At 37.3% G+C, this 20,830-nt stretch overlaps 1 protein-coding gene and 1 long non-coding RNA gene across 5 annotated transcripts in view; both read left to right on the top strand.

Moving 5' to 3' along the window:
• Positions 1-1,678, top strand: part of LOC134825156 (ras-associated and pleckstrin homology domains-containing protein 1-like) — a 44,397-nt gene extending 42,719 nt beyond the window's left edge. For all 4 annotated transcript variants that reach the window (XM_063837304.1, XM_063837302.1, XM_063837303.1 and 1 more), the window contains 2 exons: positions 87-259; positions 438-1,678. In XM_063837304.1, the coding sequence (XP_063693374.1) occupies positions 87-259; positions 438-917 (653 nt within the window). In that variant the 3' untranslated portion in view covers positions 918-1,678. The remainder of the gene's footprint in view (positions 1-86; positions 260-437) is intronic.
• Positions 1,679-6,431: 4,753 nt separating this feature from the next.
• LOC134825169 (uncharacterized) lies at positions 6,432-13,318 on the top strand. The gene is made up of 3 exons (XR_010161497.1): positions 6,432-6,484; positions 7,240-7,356; positions 11,557-13,318. It is a non-coding gene; the product is annotated as an uncharacterized LOC134825169 (long non-coding RNA).
• The last annotated feature ends 7,512 nt before the right edge of the window (positions 13,319-20,830 follow it).

Here is a 20,830-nt window from a genome sequence, read left to right as displayed (position 1 = left end):
AATAATCCGTTACAAAATTACACTAGAAAACTTAAACTCACGAGCTCAGATTAAAAAACTGTAAATTAACTATATTTTTCTTTCAGAAGCGCCTAGAGAAATACCTCTGCCGGTCAGTATAAACGACATCAGACAAGTAGGACAGCCGGGGGTACACCCCCGCCAGTTTGGGGGCACACCCCCTCCTCTTATTGGGAACCTGAATACTCGCTCTGGCACCTGCAATCCGGGCAGCTCAGGCAGTGGCGCTAGCGAAGAGGTGAGATTTTCTATGGATATAAGACTTGTTATTGTTAGATTAAATCAACTCAATACTGATTTTTGTAACGTTCACTTGTGGAAATTACCATTACAAGCAAATACCAACCAAGTATACTGGATATTTGCTTTTAACTACAACATGATCCACGGTAGATTTTAAAACCACTCGTTAACAGGTAATGTACGAGTACATTGAGGACGTACCAAGTAAAACAGAGCACCTCCAGCACTGGTTAGCAAACCAGTACGACGACGATACCATCTCCGTCACCAGCGACAACATGATGGCAACGCCCCTCACGCCGCCGCCTCGCAGTAACTCCCGCCGTCAAATCGCCGCCCCGCATACCCAGAAGCCATGGTTCCACGGCTGCATCCCCCGGGAAGCTGCTAACGCTCTGCTCGCTTCACACGGACTAACGGACGGCCTCTTCTTAGTCCGGTCCAGTGCTACCAGTAACGGCGACTTTGTGCTGAGCATGACGTTTGGAGGTCAGGTGAAACACTTTCAGATCACCCAGCGAGGGGGGAGCCCTCCTTGGTTTGCTATCGAGGATGGGCCCTGTTTCCCTGACATTAACAAACTAGTGGACCATTACTCCGTGTCGGCAGATAGACTGCCAGCTAAATTGTCTTGTTACTGTTTAAAGGGTTGAGATGACACGTGACCATCACCAAGTGTTTCTCGTGATGAAGGAGAGGGTTGTAGAGGTTAATGAAAAATCCAACGACTTAATTGATTTTGATAATGGGAGAACTGACGTGCTTCAACTTTCTTTAATAGATGAAAATTGGATTGAACTTAAGATTTGAAAGGTATTACAATTTTGTATCGAGTTTGAATACCGCATCGGTGTTAGTTTGCAGTCTAATCTTTATTCGATATTTTATGATATTTTGTTTTAATTCTGAAATTTGAATGGCATTAACAATACTTACATATTAAAAGTTAAACGATTTGATCGGTTACGTATTTATTACATGTAAAATTAAATAGAATACTGTTACCCAACAATTATATTCTAGCAATTTTATTGTAAACCTCTAATTTTGATACTACGCTTATATTCTTTGAACCCTTCTCCATATATGTTGTAAATGTTATAAGGGGTCGTTCACATATTACGTAATCACTTTTTGAACAATTTTTAACCCCCCCCCCCCCCCCCCCTCCGTAATCAGTTTTACACATAGCTATTGTATCAAAATTACACTAGTGTTATCATTTGGAAACCTCCCCCCTCCCCCACGGTTGATTATGCAATATGTGAACAACCCCTAAGTAAATTTCCTGGTAACTTAAAGTTAAATATCATCGAATGAGAAGTACTTATTCGACACATGCGTAACGTTTCCAATTTGAATTTAGATAAACTATTTTGTGTTAAGGATATCTTAATTGTTGTTTTAATAAGTCAAGAAGAAGAAAAAAAAAAAGGTGAAAAAGCGCATTGCTGGCAATGCAGCCTGAGGTTTTTTAAAAAGTAAACGGGGGGGTTGCAACGACCATTAATGTCAGTAGATGGAATTTTGTCAAAACTGACATTGTCATTAATGGTCATTAATGGTCATTAATGGTCATTAATGGTCATTAAATAATTGAAATTCTGAACTATCTTGGAAGCAACATGTCCAAGAAATTTACAATTATGATGACTGTAAAATAATGTAAAATAATAAGATATACTTGTAGTTAGTTAACTTAAGGTAGGGTCTAAGTGATGCAGGCGTCCGTCCTTTTCGCTCTAAGAAGTGCCGGAAAAAACATGACCATTAATGTCAGTAGATGAAATTTTGACAAAACTGACATTGTCATTAATGGTCATTAATGGTCATTAATGGTCATTAATGGTCGTTGCAACCCCCCCCCCCCCCCCCCCAAGTAAACAATTACTTAGACCCTTCAGATGTCCAGAAAGTAAGTTTCCAGTCTCTAATTGGCAGAGACTGGACTGAAAAAAAGGCAGGAATGTTTTCAGCACGTTTCTGAAGATAAGCAATAAATGGCAGAAGTGTTATTGGTATGTTTTTCTGTATCTGGTTCAGGTGCTTTTTATCTAGATTATAGATGTCTGCATGATGCGTAAACGTTGCTGGTTTCCATGTCCCTGGATAATAAACAGTCCAAACTCTTCCCGACACTGAAATATTATCAAACCCGTTTTTTGAAACGCCATTTTCGGACGTGAGGAGAGTTAGGACTCCTCCAAATACATTAAATCAATTCCTTCTGTTAACGTCCTCAATAAATGTAATAGATGTGTAGTGTTGTAATTAGTTTAAAACATATCTAATATCCACGAACTCTCAGTGCAAGTTTAGTAAATAAACTACATTATATTACGAAGACTGTTTGATAAAAATGACTGTGATTTAATGACTATTATGATACTTAGTCTAGTCTCATTTTAGTTGCCATCTAATCTGCTGCTGTCCAGCTTGCTTGTGATCAGGGCACGTCCTGAATTTGAGACCGGATCATCTGACCTCATTAAGTCATTTATATATATAATAATTAAGACAATAATTGGATCACATTCATGACTGTTACCCAGTTGTGAGTTCTAGGTCACAATTATTAGACCTCATTAGGGCTCAAATCACTGTCAGTACCTTTATTAATTGCGTTACGAATTAGCAATTTATGTCATATAAATAGCTCAAGAACAGCGATAAATTATCCCCCGTTTCAATTACGTCTAGTTTTACTTCCTCTATCGTTTTTCCAAACATGAGTTCTGTAGAGTCCACTGAATACCACCATTCTCTCACCGACCCTGCCCGTCCTCAAAGTGTTTCGAAGAGACGTGCAAGTAGGCTGAAGCGTGCAAGTAAACTGAACCGTGAAAGGAGACTGATGCAGTCGCACAGTTTGAAGTCCACTAAAACAACCCCAGCAGTTGCAGTGTTACCAAAAGATAAGGAGTCTCCTGCTAACGACACAAAATGTTCTGTTGTCATTCCTTCCACCTCCTCTTCGCCGGAATGGGAGTTTCGCGGCCGTGGGATGAAGCAACCCTTTACCCAAAACGATGTACGCGCCTTGAAAGAGAAGATACTTGAGTTAAGAAAGATTGGGGTTTATCTTAGTAACCCTAGAATTGTAACTGAAACTGGCGATGTTTTCCACTTGTTCGACGCGAAAACTATTAGCTCTAATTGATTGTCTTCCCATTCATGTTATTAGTCGGGTCGGGTGTCTTCAAGTGAATTCTAATGACAACAAGAATTGATGCTATGAAGGGCGAAAATGAGAAGTTATCTTATATCAACTTGACAGGGGTATTATTAGTTCATATTACCGAACACAATTTTTATATTATTATAGTTATACTGTATTCGCCTCTGTGATAGCTACATTTTGTTTTTACCAAAGATAATGCTCGTTTTAATATCTACTTTACTCAAATACTCAATCCTAATATCTACGAACTCACAGTAAAGTAAATACAAAATAAACTACATTATATTACGAAGACTGTTAGATAGAAATAGCTGCCGCTAGTCGAGTCTAGTCACATTTGTGTTGCTCATCCCAACCAATAACCATTTAGTAGTTATTTGCATCACCATTTATAGAGTTGGTAACGATAGGTGTCTTCACGAACTGGCATTCCGAAATATCAACCGTTCATGTTGTTACTCGTCCTGCCGATCAATTCCATGTACCATGTTTGTGGATCCAACACAAATGTTCACTTCGGCTTTAAATCTTCACAAATGACAAAAAACTTCATTATAAAATAAAAATTAATACAAACTCTGAAATGCAGGGTTTCACTGAAACCCTGCATTTCAGATTTTGTATTAATTTTTTAGTATAAAGCCGTAGAACATACATATTACATTATACTGGATCGAGCTTACAGTTACACAGTGTAATTTCCTCCAGTCTGCGCCGCGCGCCTATATAAACGTACGCGGCGTAGACTGGAGGAAATTACACTGTGTAAGCTCCAGTGTAATGTAATATGTATGTACTACGGTTTTATGAATCTGCTGTGAACTTGTTGGGCCGTAGCTGTTGAAGAGTGGGATCGAAGTAGATTGCTGATCTGAACATACTTAATTTTTATTAGTAAGAGGGACGAGATTATTATATTATTATATCGTTTAACGGGTGATACTCATTAAATATCTGTTCCGTCGACGAGTCCAACTCGGCGCGCGTCCTGGTAGGTTATAAACCTACAATATATCGTTTGAGTCATGAGTCAGCGACTTTAACGTTCTAAGCCTAAAATACTGCGTTCACCCACTGCGAGCTCTTCACTTGTGACGTCACATGCGCGTCTACTAAAACATTCTCGCGCGATACATTTTGATGACGAGTTATTTCCTTCTGTTTGTCACAATTTCGGCCGCGCGCTGCACAACATTACCCGAAACCGCGCATCAAGTTATGAATTAATTCATATCGTTTGATAAATTAAAGATAACAGCTAATGAATAAAATATTCGAAACGCTTTTCAGGTTAAAATTATACTAAAATTCGAGTAAAATGTTGATTGTTTTGTGTCCCATTGAAAATACTATTTTAAAATTTAAAATTATTGTAACTTTCTCACTGCTGAGCGGTGTTTAGCCTTTTGTTCCGCCATACCTCTATTTTTAATGTTGAATGTGTTTATAATTTTTGACAACTAAAGGCTTACTACCGAGGTCTTTAGGTAATAATTAACAAATACTGAATATCGAAGAGTTTATGTTTTATATTACTTTTCGACCCGCCAATAATCGTTTAAAAAATAAAAACTGTTTATTATTATAAGGAATTTTGACCATTATATATTAACGTGGGTCATCGCCATTTTAAAAGTGTTTTAAATTGTATATTAAAGTTACCTGGTTTAAAATCTTTTTGACATTCAAATGGTTCATGGATCTCAATTTTAAATGCAAAATGCTTATTTTTCTTTCACATTTCAAGGTTTCAGGCAATTTCGGCAAGTAAATATGAAGAAAAGCCTCACATATAATGCATTTTAATACATTACAATATGTAGAACTTTTTATAATCAAAATCTTTTTATAATAATATCATAAGAAATCACAAACCATTTCTAAAAATTTTCTCAGTATACATTTAAAAAACTTACAAACAATAGATTTTCGCGCGCAAACATTTAAAGGTATTTTATGGTCGCATTTGGAAATATTTTTACCCAAAAATACTGTTCGATAAAATTTATTAGCATTTTCAGTGAGAAGAAAGTTTTGAATTTAACAAGAGTAGCACATTTCGGTGGTGAAAAACACTCTGACAATTGGCGTGTGCAGTGCGCGCGGTTAAAGGCATAACAGATCGAGCGCTACCATTAGCATAGCATTTCATTACACAAATGTGAGAGACCATGTTCCGATATCCTTTCTGTTTTGTTCGTAATTTACTTATGTCTCCCGTAATGTTATTTAAAGTAGCTATCTAACCATGTAATTTAACAGGTCTCATCAATGTTTAATTTGATACAGCAGTTTTTTCATGGGATCTTGTTATCCTAACTATTTTGTTTTCCTACTCGTTTTTTACTTTCAGTATTGGTTTTCAGATTTGGAACTGCACAATTGTACAACTGACCACTTAACTCATCATCCAATGGAAGTGTGAACACATTTACCCACCACGGATAATTAATTTATGGTTCAAACATATTTATGGTTTATGCACTATTTAACGTGTCCTAAGGGTACTCATTTTAGATAACAGTCATTTCAGTACCTGTGTTAAAAAAATTTGTGTTTAATCTCTTGCTTGATATATACATGCCTTTTTATCGCTCTACCCTTTATTATTTTCCTGAACTATTAATTCCGAACTATATATTTCAGCTTGTAAAGAGGATATTATTGCCCACGTTAAGGGGCCTGTTAATAATTAACTAAATTATTAGATATTTTAGATTAGATAATAATAATAATATTATAACTTTACTATCACCACAAGAAGCTGACATGTTTATAGATCCAGACTATGCTTAGAAAGAGTTGCCAAGATCACCCTAAAGATCTTCTAATCAAAGATGCTCTCACAGGATGCAGATGGTTTGTCTAGCGAGACTTAATTTTGGATTATAACATATACAAGCTTTTCACATGATTTTGATTGGTACAATTATAGATAAGCGTAAATATAATGACAATCAAATTCAGCCTGAAACGAAATGAATGAGAAAGAACGCCCTGTTCATCGAAACAACATTAATGAACTTGTCAACTATGCAGGTAACTGTGCTATTTTTACTATTTATTGACAATCTCTCAATTGAACAAAAAATTCAATTTAACAATTATTTAAATGTCAATTGGGAGTCCTATGACTTAATGCACCTATTTAGAAGGTGAATAAATTATTGTTTGTGGTTTTTGATACAGCCTACTAAGGACATGTTTTTTAAATGACACTAAAATGACGTGTCCTGACACTTGACAGTGAAAGTGAAATGACTAGTAAGTAGAAAGTTTTGCACAGCAATGTTAACTGCTTTTGTTAGGAAAATCCTTTTGCGCTTAGGAAAAACGCTTATCTTTGTCATCAGAACGGTCAGAATCATTGAAGGCAGGACCTTTGCCAGATTCTCGAGTATTAACTAAGCCCACTAAGATTTATATCTGCAACAGGAACAATTCGGTGGTTAGAATCTTAGATGATTGGTAATGCTGATATTGACATAAAATAGTTAGTAGCTCTTACGTTAATTGCGGTGTGGCAGTCACAACAGCTCCATTAGTAGCACTCTATAATTATTATTTGTTTTGACCCTTATATGAACGTAAATAAATGCTTAAACTAAGGCTAACATTCCCATGGATAAAGAAATAGACGCTTAAATTGCTCACAACCATTTAAATTGCTTAAAATTAAAATGGTTGTTAACTTGGATATTTTGTGCAGTTGAGAAGTTATCCCGAAGTTAATTTCGTAAGCTTTTAAATTCTCCAATTAACTAAACCTTTAATTTAAATTATCTTAACCGCAGGGTTTTAGAAGAAACAAGACGTAGAAATCTTTCAAGCGAAGATCAACTATGCTAAAATGAAGCACAAATCCAGTGTGGTGGAATTGGATCGTTTGAAGGAAAAATATCTTATGCCTGGTAATTATTATAATTGATAGCCAATTAAATCGATTTTTAATTCATATATGCACCTTCTTCGCTTTATCTGAATCTAGATCACTACATCTGGTCTCAGTGGTAAATTACCCTAATGTATTGTCTCAATAACGTTTATAATTTCGAACCATATTCGGAGGAGAAATTTGGGGCAGTTTTTTGCTTGTACTGATTTTATCGAATTGTAACCACCAGACTTTACATCATGCCGTATGTACCTTGAAGAACTTATAGAAATCACGTATCTAAAAGAGAATGATGTAGAGGGGGATGATTAGTAGTTAGAAATCGGATCGCTGTAGCGGAAAAAAGCTAACCCTAGCAAAGAGTGATTTTATAACCAAATTCAGACAATTGTCTCGCCCATCTCCTGACATTTTAGGGTTCTTAACCCCTATCACCCATGAACCGGGTGCTTCCGGATTTATACCGAAACCCATATTGGAAGAAAACAACCGATCTACAACTGCAAAGCACATTTTAATAACTTGAGCACAAAACTTGTTAAAAAAAGACCAACAATTGTTCCCCAATTTGGTATTTTTCCTCACGCGTGCAACCAAAATGACCGATTTTTGTCAATATCTTAACGAATAAGCATTAAAAGGCTTATATTGCTTTATAAGTTGTATATAAATATGATGTTTGCGGTCATTTTAAGCTAGAATTCAAGTCTCTACGACCTTCCTAGTTCAAGTTACCAAAATTCAGTGCCATTTTTGGTTCGCTGAGCCAAAAATAGTTTTTTGCCAATGTCTATAAAATGAAGCACTGGAGACCTTATGTTGCTTTATAACTTGTGTCCATTAGTACAAATGACCCTCTACCATACCAGATCGATTTCAATGTATTGTTTTTTGTATATTAGAGCTTTAGCCACAGGTAGGTTGGTCTGCACGGAGCCCCACAGTTTCAATTCCTTGTTTAACTAGCCGTACAGCAAGGATATCCACTGTGCTCACCAGGTTAGGCACATAACCAACGCTACCCTGCTAAAGTTAGCTATATACTATGGTTTTCTCGAAAGTATTTCCTTGTATTTGACTTTCGTCAGTCAAGGCAATAGGCATAAATGCGGCTACAAGGGCATGTTTCCAAATCGGACACAAATGTTTCCACGAGCTCAACTACTCTGACACCAAAATGGAAACATTGCCCAGAGCCCTTTCTGAACATGCTAGACCCACCAAACTTCTCAGGGACACTCGTGGTATCAATATAAATCGATCCCAATCGGTTTCAGTTCATTTTAGGCGATTCTAGGAGAATGTTCATTTTTTGTTCATTTCGTTCATTCTATGAACCATAGAAATATTTCACAGGAAGCTTAAAATGTTAGTACTCAAGCCACTGTATCATACCAGGGCAAATCCAACTCTGTTTACGGACATATACGGGTAAACCCCCCCCCCCCCCCCCTAAAATGTCACCCACCCCTTAGACGCCACTCTTGATTGATTGGATCCCATCTTCTTAGAAAGTATCTTACCTAATCATTTGTAACTCCTAAACATAAAAAAATATCATTCAGACCCTGCCACATCCTGAAATTGAATCTAAATGATGCCATAAGGGCATTTTTTTCACTTTGTACGAATTTTTTACTTTTGAAAAAAAGCGCACAATTTTATAACTCTGGAATTCATTAATATTAACTCAGTTTTGGTCTAGGATAGTGATATTTACATATTTTAGCAACTTTGTACATATGACTGGAGATATGGAAAGTTATACATTACTCAATATTACTACCCTCCCCTAAAATGTCAACTGGCCGCCCCCTAAAATGTCATTTTATCAGATTCTGGCTTTGAGACTACAAGCACCATAAAATGGAGGTACCAGCCTATTAAACATAATATTTAGCATCTAATGGTAATATTGGAAAGCTTTGGCAGCTCAAGGAATTAGTTTTATTTTATTAATCGCAATAAAAATCCCCTAAAATGTCTAATTATCCCCCCTAAAATGTCATTTTAACCTGATCAAATTACTCAGGCTTTTCCTAAGATGCAATGCATACTCACATTTCGTTAATAGTTGATGTTAATAATTAACAAGTGCCAAAACAAGAGCTATTATCGCACACCATGCGAACAAAATATAAATTTGACATTTTAAGGGAGGAAAAAAATGACATTTTAGGGGGCATATCATAGGTTTACCATAAACTAGTAAGTACCAAAAACCGTAGTTTTTGACATTCAATTTTGCTAAAAGCAGTCAAATCTAGTCTATAGAGAAGGTCAGATCGATTACTGGGTTGGCGTAGTTAACTACAGGTCACTAAAATTGCCAAAATGCAGGATGATGTTAAAAATCCCAAAAAATGCAATTAAAACATGCAATTTGCACAAGGTTAAAATCACATTGAATCCATTTCTTTTGTGCCAATTGTTAGTTTATAACTAGATAATCTAACTCTAGATATCTACAGGTGTTAATTTTGTTGACTGAGTTACTGTTTTGCCGTAAGTTCTGGGTATTCAAAAAAAAAGTCCCCAAAATGTCACAAAAAGTAAATTGACTAAATTCCACCATTTTTTTCAACAGAGAGAAATTCTAGTCTACACAACCTGTTTTACCTGAAGTTTTAGGGGTGGTGCACGTGACATTTTAGGGGGTGATTACGGTTTTGAGGTACTTCCTTTAGTGAGTGAATGTTTTCAAGTAGCTTAATGTTTTAATAAGACAAAACAAATAGTTCTAGTGACAAAAGATAAATCAGGCCTCCTGTACATTTTGTAATTATCACACATATAGAAATGACATTTTAGGGGTGGTGTTTTAAAACGAACTCCATTTCAACGTCAAAAAAATTGTACCTTATTCTATTTTCAAATTTCCAAATCTTGGCAGGCTAGAAAAAGGTTTAAATATTATTCCTAGACACTTCAGAACCCTGTAAATTTAGCCCTAACTCGGCAATCTGGGCCCCAAAAACATGTTTCCAAATCGGACACAAATGTTTCCACGAACACGGATTAATCTTCTGCGGCGAGCGCGATCTGTTTATACTGATAAAACCCCTAAGTGTCAACAACTTTGAAAGATTTTTAGCGCCGCGCGGTAATACACGCATTTACAAATTTTTACCCCCCTCCCCCCTTCCGTAATCAACCGTTATCAAGACCCAACCCCCCCTCCTGACAGCAAAAGTACGTAATCATGCCTGACCCCCCCCCCCCTTAACTATTTTCCTAGAAAACACTTTATCTACGTTTCATGCTACCCTGATCATGCTATGATGATGAGCCGAAATCATTGTTATGATATCCGGCCAAGCAACTTCTAAACTACTTACTACTGCAGGGTGTCAGAATTATTGGCGTGTTTGAAATTTTATGTGTATTTTATGATGAAATCAATATTTTTCGCCGGGTCATAACTTTACTTCTGAATATCTAAATTACCAAATTCAAAAACTGGTCTGTAGATAATCGTCTGAACTTTTTCTTAATTTCAGAATTTTGTGTTGATGTACCTCAAAACCCATAATTTAGGCCGTTATTTAAAGGGTCGATTCCATACTTGGTTAGATTTACGAAGGAGTAAGAGATTTTGTGTAATTTTTTTTCGGTGAATTTTTTCTGAAATTATTCTTTAGACTAAAGTGCACAGCTCTTCAGGCGATAGCGAAACATATAGAAAACTATAGATTTTATAAAAGCTTTCTTTCTCCTCTAACTGACGCAATAAAATATAGTCAGGCGGACTCATCCTGGAATTTAGGGTAAGCAGCCGAAGGCTTTAAGTCCAGTAATCCAAATTTTTCTCTTTCGTCGTGATTATCGACAAAATTTAACTTCTTTCGGACTTCATTTTTAGACTGAACTGTAGTATGAAGGATTATCTCTCGAATGATTAAGACTCCATAGGAAACTGACACTCAGAAGTCAAGTAATGATCGTTTCTAAAAGCTTGGGTAAGCTAAAATTTTACGCAAAATTGTCTACGCGCCAATAATTATGACACCCTGCTGTATTATAGCCGGATATTCGATCAATTTCTAAATTTTATCACTATCAGAGTGAAATTGAGTGGATTTTGAATTAAAATATTGTCAAATTGTTATTATTCTAGAGGGTAAAAAAGAAAATGTTGATTACGTAATCAACGACCAAACCCCCCTCTATGTGTTATGATTCATGTTTGACTATTAATAATAATAATTTTCCTCAGGAGACGTACGTGCGAAAGACAAAATTTGCCGTTACGGCAGTAGACAGTTCTAGCTAAGAAAGCAGAGTTCAGAGCAGAATTGAAGCAGAAAGCTGCCGACCAACATAAACACCTCTCAGCGCAGCAATACAAAACAAAAAAAGGTGGCACCCAATCTATTCACCCAACTCCTGACAGTACATGGAATCACCCCAGACAATTACAGACTTCCTCTGGCGTTTGGTCTTCTCCCTGGAAAGCGGCAAGAACACTACACAAACCTACTAGAAGAACTGGATCGCTTTGGATCTTTCCATTCAGACACCGCCCTTTGCGATTATGAAGCTGGGCTACGGAACAGTGTCACTGCTGTCTGGCCCGGGACTACTCTACGTGGCTGCTACTTCCACTTCAAACAGGCTCTATGGAGGAACTTCGCTCGCTCCGACCTTGTTCCGGAGTATCAGGTGGTTGGATCCGACATCCGGAAAGCCTTCCAACGGATCGGAGCTCTACCTTTCATCCCTCCTGATGACGTCCACTACGCATGGCAGATCCTTAGACCTATCATCTCCGCAGATATGGATGTCTTTACATTATAATTTGAGTCCACGTGGATGGGAACACCAAACAGACCTGCTCGCTTCGATCACCTGTCCTGGAACCAGTACGATTGCTGTCTAACTGGTCTCTCACGCTCTTTGAACCTTGCAGAAGGATGACATAATGGTTTCCGCAGCCTCGTCCAATGTTCAAATCCTACCATCTGGAAATTCCTTGAAGCCCTCAAACTAGAGCTAGAGCAAGGACTAACAGACCAGAAGATCACGGAAAGACTGATGAGGAGACCTACACCCCAGAGAGCTGCCAAGTGGATAAGGTACGACTCCCTTCTGGAATCCTTCATGCAAGCCTACAATAACCAGGAGTACGAAGTCATTGATTATCTCTCTGCTGTTTCTGCTGCACTATGAATTCGACATTTGATTATTGATATTTACGGTTTTATGATATTGGTATTTAGTTATACTTTCGATTGTACTATATTTCAACCTTACTGCTAGGTTGACTGCTAGGTTATTTGATCATTGTTGAACTGTGTTTCAACGATCAATGCTTAAATTATTAGAATCTTCAATTATGTTAGGCTTGAACTACTGTGAACACAATAGAGAATTAGATAGTCAGCCAGGTCTGTAATGATTTCATTTTATCTGCATCATCCGAAAGTATTTTGTACCTTTTATTTGTGATCTTCATTGACACAATATTTGTATATCCATAACCCTGTAACACGAACAGTTTTAATATCAAAACCGAGTCTTAACTGTTAGGTTATTTAAAATAGCTGACATCGCTTTCGTAATTGGTGCATCGTGTGACCACCCAGACCACGGAGAGGAGATCTCTGTCATTCCTCTAGCAAAGCAGCCAGTTTAAATTGAGAAGAGTAGCCCCTGATGGGTGGTTACAGGTTATCAGGAAGAGAGAGAGCATGAACTGGACGAGTTTTGATTTAAGATGGTGTAATTCAGATATTATAGGCTAGGGCATTGCATTCAACAATTTTGGGCCTGCACTTGCAGATGAATCTTCGTACAGCGACGGATTCGCTGCCAAGCTGTGTCTGCAGATCGAATGACTGCAAGGTTTCTAAAACATGGCTAGGAGACGAACTGCAATGTTGACAACCGTTTACTTAAAGATTTTAGAGTAAGCATTTCATGGGATGTTTCGACTGTAATCTTGAATATGACTGAAATGAATTATTGATAGAATAAAATGTGTTTGAATTCTTGTCTTGCTGTAACAAAGAACCCACTCAATTTGACCGAGATTATTCAATAAATCTAAAGAACTTTATCAATCTAACTATTAATTAATAGACATTTTGTAGAACTGATAATCGCATGTCATACTCATAGTAACCTTTGAGCAGTACTCTAATTATAGTCTAAAACAATTTATTGCGCTGGTCTGTGAATTGTACTGGTTGGTAAAATAGCCAAGAGCTTGCTGAAACCATGCAAACGCCCCCGTAGGTATAGTGGTTGTATGTGAAGACATGTACCACGAGATCAAGTTCAACAGTAATCTCACGAAAAGAGAGATAAAACATACCAATACCATTATCAATGACACTGGCTGAATCAAATGATTCTTATTATATGGCCATTTGTATGTCAAACAATACGAAAAAATAAAAGTTTGGCAAGGAATAAGTTTTGGGCCAGCAAGTTGCAAGTGCGAATTGGTAATCAGAACTAATGGTACAAATAATCATACGATAATTGATATGGTATAGTCGGTTAAGTTGATCGACTACAGTATATATGAAATAGTACATGACAGTAATTTTGTATCAAGACACTTATACATATTACTTCGAAGTATTCCAACAGCTACATTGTTACACACGTGCAACCAGCCAATTGCAGGAAGCCGAAGGATTTATTTTGGCCAGTGACTGTTAAACTTAAAGTAGTGTGTACCATACTTACTTCGCCCGAGACTGCTGCAATGTGCAGCTCCTCATTTAACCCTCACACCCGATTTCCCGAGTATTCGGCTGAGTATACCGGGGGGCTGCATAGACCACTCAGGATCCTTAGCTGAACGTCAACGACGCTCACCCCACAACCAGGCAGACATTGGGATTCGAACTCGCAACCTCGCGGTTGCAAAGCTGGTGTTCTAACCAACTGCGCTACCTCGCCGTTGCGAGAAAGGAGCCTTCCCCTCATTTCCAAATATAGTCATTTGTGACGTCATAACCATAGTAACGCCATAACCATAGTAACGCCTAGCGATACATAATAGCGACGCGCATGTTATTTTGATATTCGTTTGTTTTATTTGCTGCGCGGTGTAAATATTTATTTTGACCAGTTATTTAGTCATAACTTTTTATAGGAACCTGCGCTAGGTTTCGCTTTTCTTGCGACATCCGATTTGGCGTTTTTCCTATCGGATGGTATATAATTTGGCCACAGCGCAAATATCGCACGATAATCTTATTCCTATGAACAGCTTGAGCCGGGCAGTTGTTATATCGTGACTATATTCAGTGACAACTGACAAATCACATTACTATTAGGAGTGTGCACGTGATTTGTAAGATAAATATTTACCTGGGGACCCTATTAATATTATGTTCATAAAGGGTCATTCACATATTACGTTATCATTTTTTGTACAAATTCCCCACCCCCTTCCGTAATCAGTTTCACGTATAGGCATATAGTCTATGTAATAAGCGCCATGAGCTGGCACAGAATTTTTTGTCTCTGATTTTGATAAATTTGGTACCAAAAGTTGCCTCAAAGTGTGAACAATGAAAATTCACCGTGTAGCACGATAACGTCGAGCTGTATGTGGGCCTTTTGTGCATCGCAAGAGTGTACAAAGGACGAAAAATGGGTAATTTATTGCTTAAAATGCCTATAACTCCTAACATATTGAATATTTTGAAATAATTCATACAGGATCGTAATGAGCTTAGTCAGACGCAACTTTTAGTACCAAAATTATAATATTTGAAGCACAAAAATTTTCAAAAATTTGGTCAAAATTTCACACAAGGGGGGACCCTTGTGTTCAGATTAAAAATTTTTGAAAATAATTTTCCTTTAAATCTTAAAATATTAGTACCAAAAGTTTTGTCTCGATGAGCTTATTACGATGCCATAATAATTACGTGATAATAACTAAAAATGTGAAAGTTATAGGCCAAAAACTAAAAATTTGCGCGAAAAAAGCACGCGCGGCGAACAAGCGACGTGTAGCATTTTTAGCGAAAATTGCTACACGGTGGATTTATTTTATTCACATTTTTAAACAACTTTTGGTAGCAAATTTATCGAAATCGGAGAAAAAAGTTCTGTGCTCGCGCTTGGCGCTTATTACACTGACTAATAGCTATTATGTCAAAATTACACTAGCGTGATCATTTGGGAACCCCCCTCGGCTGATTACGTAATATGTGAACGACCCCTAAACATAAAGAATATAAGAGATTCGGCGGAATGACAGGCTGAGCGCCGCCGTAAGATATATATTTACACTGAATATTTTTGAGAATTGAGGCAGGTTTCATATCTTTCCTTTTAATACGGATGATGATTAATCACTCGACTGTCACGTGACTTTTTTAAAACTTTATCAACGTGGCCCTGAATGCAAATGACTATTCGAAATCCTAACCCTCTAATCTGATCCCAACTTAACCCTAATAACATTAACCCTAACCCAATCCCTGATTGTAGCATATTATGCATGAATGATCAAACCCTAACCCTAAGCTAAGTAGGGGGTGCACGATAAAAATCAACTTACCTGAGGACCCCAGGCTATTATGTTCATTAACATAATAAATAAAAATTTGGCGGAATGACAGGCTGAGCGCGGCCCAGTAAAAATAAATTTGCTCGGATTTTAAAAATTTTTGTACCACTGTTTTCTAGAGACTGTGAGAATTTTCACAATACAAAATTTGTCATACCTTTTTGGAAAGATCAGTGAGTTTCGCCTATAGCGGTGCCATATTTGATGGTGCGCGGCTTTTGGAGCAAAAGTAGCTGTAAAAGTCGGGTAATTTGACCAAATTCGTTGATTTTTGTCGTATTATTCGGATATATCTTCGGTTCCTTGAATGAGATCATTTTGAAAATTGGCGACAACCTTCCAATAGTAGGGCTTTCACAACTGTCCGAAAAATTTGGTGAATATCGGAGTTACTGGGCCGCGCTCAGCCTGTCATTCCGCCGAATCTCTATTATGTTTATGAACATAATAGCCTGAGGTCCCCAGGTGGCAGGTAATATCGGAGTTGATATAGCGATCAAAATGGGGCAAAATACGTTGCTTTTAGCTGTAACATAATGTCTGATGGTTGGTCGTTGGATATCCAGGATATGCTTTAAATTGCTTTAAATTAAATTTAAATGCTTTAAATTTTTCGGACACTTTCCTTGTAAGTTTATGCGCTCCTACTAAATCACTCGCCCAAATTTTAAGAAAATTCTTGTGAATTGTTAGGGACGTGTGTAGTATCTCTGAACTAGAAGTTAAGTTGAACCCCAGTATGCTGTTTTAAGTTGAAATTAGATTTATTAATATGTTTTATAATGCACAAAGTACAATTTTACACTCTCTTAGCAAAAACCAAATTTCACTACTGCTATTATTAGATTACAGTAAAGCGTTTGACGTCCTGGATCATGCTACACTGCTAAATAAATTACAGCACTACGGCATCCGGGGAATAGCTCTAAAGTGGTTTGAGTCATACCTAAGTGATAGAAGCCAATATGTAGCAATAAACAATTCACATTCGTCCCACAAGCCTATCGTGCATGGTGTTCCACAAGGGAGCATACTAGGTCCCTTACTTTTCGTCATATACATCAACAATCTTCCCGGTATTTCTAACATGATGGTAAAATTCATACTTTATGCAGACGATGCAAATATCATTATTAACGGTTCCAATGTCCAAGAACTAATGCTAAGGGTCAACCAACTAACGGAAACATTATCACGGTGGGTTAATAGCAACGGATTAGCACTAAATCTAAAAAAGACGTGTTATATGATTTTCTCGAAAAAGCGCATAGAACCATCATTGATTAAAGTACAAATAGAAAATACAGTATTAGAACGTAAAACTGAAGCCCGGTTTCTTGGTGTAATTGTAGATGAAAAGCTTAACTGGAGTAGCCACATAAAAGCACTGAGGAGCAAGATGTCAAGATTTATTGGGGTGATGTACAGGATAAAACATAAATTGCCAATGAAGGCCCGTTTACAGATTTTCCAAAGTTTTGTTCAGTCCCATTTAAACTTCTGCTCACTTGTCTGGGGATTTGCTTCAAAATCTCTTATAGAATCTCTTTTTGCTAAACAAAAACAAGGTATGAGGGCAGTTATGGCCGGAAATGTGAACTACTACTACAAGGACGGAAAACTGCCAGAGCACACAAAACTAGCATTTAAAGAACACGAGGTCTTAACCGTTCAAGGGGTTATCGTTAAAAACGCACTTATTTTACTGCACAAAATTCGAAATATGTCTAGTTTGTTACCTAAATCGATTTCAGAACTTTTCCCTCCTAACACACCCAAACAAGGAACGACACACGAACAAAACTTAGACTGGTTATCAATTTACTCACAGACTGACCTGAGATCTAGCATCTTTTATAAAGGCCCAATGCTCGCTATTTCAGAGCATAACACTCGCATTACATGCCCATCCAGTATATTTTCTATCAACATATATAAGAATTCGTCAAAAAAAGTACTACTAGACTTGCAAAGTGCTGGCTGCAACGACGAATGGCCACCATTTTTACTCCACAACCTACCTGGATTACGTAAATCACAAAGAACATAGTCAATAATCACTCAAAACCAAACTCATACAGCTCAAATTAAACAATCTGAATCAGGACAACATTTCAAACCACCTGCCATTCTAACAGCACATTCCTTATTTCACTGCCACATAGCGCATATCTACACTGATAACACACCTAATTGCGGTGAGGCAGCATCATAAAGTTACCAATATCAAATATGTTTGCAGATCAGGGCTAGACGACTCGACCAATAAAATTTTAATCGAATAGTTTTAATAGATAACATCACAATTATAATCTGCGTGCCCCTCGGGGATGAATATTTAACTTATTTCAATTATATATTACTTTTGAGTAAACATTGGCTGGTACTACGGACCAGTCCCCCAATCAATCATTAAAATGGTAGATAAACCATGTAAAATTGCAAATATTCACTTTGGCATTGGGTTTCATAAAGATGAATTAAGTGATCACTTATATGATTAAGATCTGATTGGAGAGATTTGCAGAGCAATGCAGCCATTGGTCAGAAAGGACATTTATTGTTATTAGAATTATTTATAAAGAAATTATTGGATTAATAGAGTTATTGAATTCATCAATTAGTGGAACGATATTTTAACCAGTTTTAAAAACCTGTATTTGTATTATTAAACCTGTTTGTTTGCAATAACTTGTTTGTAATAACCTGTTTGTTTGCAACTCTCCTGGATAACGCGTGGACCGCCTCTTCCACTGGAGCTCCTCTTCCACAGAACACCTAGACCTTTTGATATGAAATTTGATATTAAATTACAATGCGGGTAGTTTCCTGAAAATTATTTCCGCTGTTGAGTAACCCTGTATGTTTAGGATCAGTAACAGTTATTTGGACGGTGTATAATTATTTGTATTCTTTTTATTTGTTTGTATCTCATTGCATTATAGGTTTAACTTTATAACCTGTCAAGACGCGCGCCGATTTGGACTCGTCAACGGACGGTCTTGACCGTATATTTGAAAAAATATTTTACGAGTATCACCCGTTATGTATCTCAGATCTCTATAATATATAGTCTATTCATCTGGTATACATGACCAAAACATAACGTGAAATGCTTCATTTTATTTTTATTTTGGTGAACCCCTTTCAGCCGTCCACGTACGTATAGTCAATAGTTGCATAATAGTGGTATAATTATAATGATCATAATATTTTACTTTTAGTAAGTAAACCTAATTTTAAATAGGTGATACTATTACTACTAGACTATATTTCTCAAATTATCTAGGGAATTTGAAGGCAGAATCTTACTGCCGACTGCTCCATTATGAACAAAAGAGAAAGACAAATTCTTATCGGATATGAATCCTTCATTTCTATTTCTTCACTGATCGGAGACACGCTCATTTTGGTCGGGTCCCTGAGGTACAATGCGATAAAGCTTCATAAAGTAATAGTTACCTTTATCCAATACATTGCTGTTGCAGATTTATTATTAACAGTGTTCAGTATTTTGCCCGGTGTAGTGTCCTTGGCTGCAAATGATTGGATCCTTGGAGACATCCTATGTTACCTAGATCTGTTTGTATATGCTAGCTGTGCCTCGGTTGTATGTCAACTGATGGCTGCTATAGCTTTCTCTAAGCTGCTCATAGTCAAATATCCTCTCAGAGCATTTAACTTTCCAAGTAAAACTGCTCATATGATAGCCTGTGGGATGTGGGTATGCAGCTTCATATTCCCTACTGCAGCAATTGCTAGAGATAAAAGTGGTGTCTATTTTGATCATGATACCTACAACTGCGATTATAATTGGGGCAAGTGGACGAATACGGGAATTGCAGTTTACAGCACCGCGATAGGATTAACCCTGCTCACTTTTACTTTGATCACTATAGTAAGTAGTGTGTTGTTGCTAGTTGTTGCTAGGAGGATTGCAGACAGAGGTCTCCAGTGGCAAGGGGTCCTGACAGTCCTGCTCACTGTTACCGTCCACACTCTCATCAGCATTCCCTCGGCTATCTACTACATCGCTCACTTTATTTTCCCAAAAGCCTACCTTAATAATCTCTATACATTTGCGATGGGCATTTCCTTATTTGGGGTAACAGCTAACTTCTACATCCTTACACTCACTCTTAACAGCTTCAGGGGGTTCCTCAAATCTAGGATTAGGGTGATCTCCAGCGTTCTGATAAGGTGCTGTACTACTGGTGAGGGTTCTGTTGGAGAGGGGGAACGAAGAAGGTTGCTGGACTAAACTGATGATTATTTGAGTAGATCAACGACTGTCACTAAGAATGCTCTGAACACTGAACTCTCTGACATGAGAAGAACAATGAACACTTTCTGATGAACTCGAAGATAGACACTAGTTCTTGATTGTTTTATGAAAGGAATGAAATGGAACGTTTGGAATTTTTCGCCATTTTAGTTGTAAAATGTTGGAGATTGAAAAAAATTATCAAATATAACTATACTTAAACTTTCTATGCAGCTGTTTTTAATCAATTTTATTTGTTACATAATAATTAATAATTTCACCAGTCGTATTGGCGGTCTTCAACATCTCAACTATTGGGAAAGACTCGTACAGCTTAAATTGATGTCTCTACAGCGCAGACGGGAGAGGTATATCATCCTGATGATGTGGAAGATTCTCCATAATGTGGTACCAAACTGCTGTGATATCAAATTCAAGGTGACCCCAAGACAGGGGGATGTAGCTGTCATACCCTCATTGTCCAAGTCAAGTTCCTTACGCAACCAGTCACTGTACGACAGGTTTTTTGCAGTTCAAGGACCGAAGCTGTGGAACAAAGTGCCTCACACAGTAAAGGCTGATTCATCCTTTGACATGTTTAAGTGTAGTTTGTCGAACTTTCTTGCTTTGATACCGGACAACCCTCCGGTCGCCGGCTACAGCTGCAGTTGGTCAAACTCACTGGTC

This window comes from Bolinopsis microptera, chromosome 13 (assembly GCF_026151205.1).
Source record: "Bolinopsis microptera isolate Bmic1 chromosome 13, MBARI_Bmic_1.0, whole genome shotgun sequence".
Lineage (NCBI taxonomy): Eukaryota > Metazoa > Ctenophora > Tentaculata > Lobata > Bolinopsidae > Bolinopsis > Bolinopsis microptera.
This window is presented reverse-complemented; position numbering and strand designations above follow the sequence as displayed.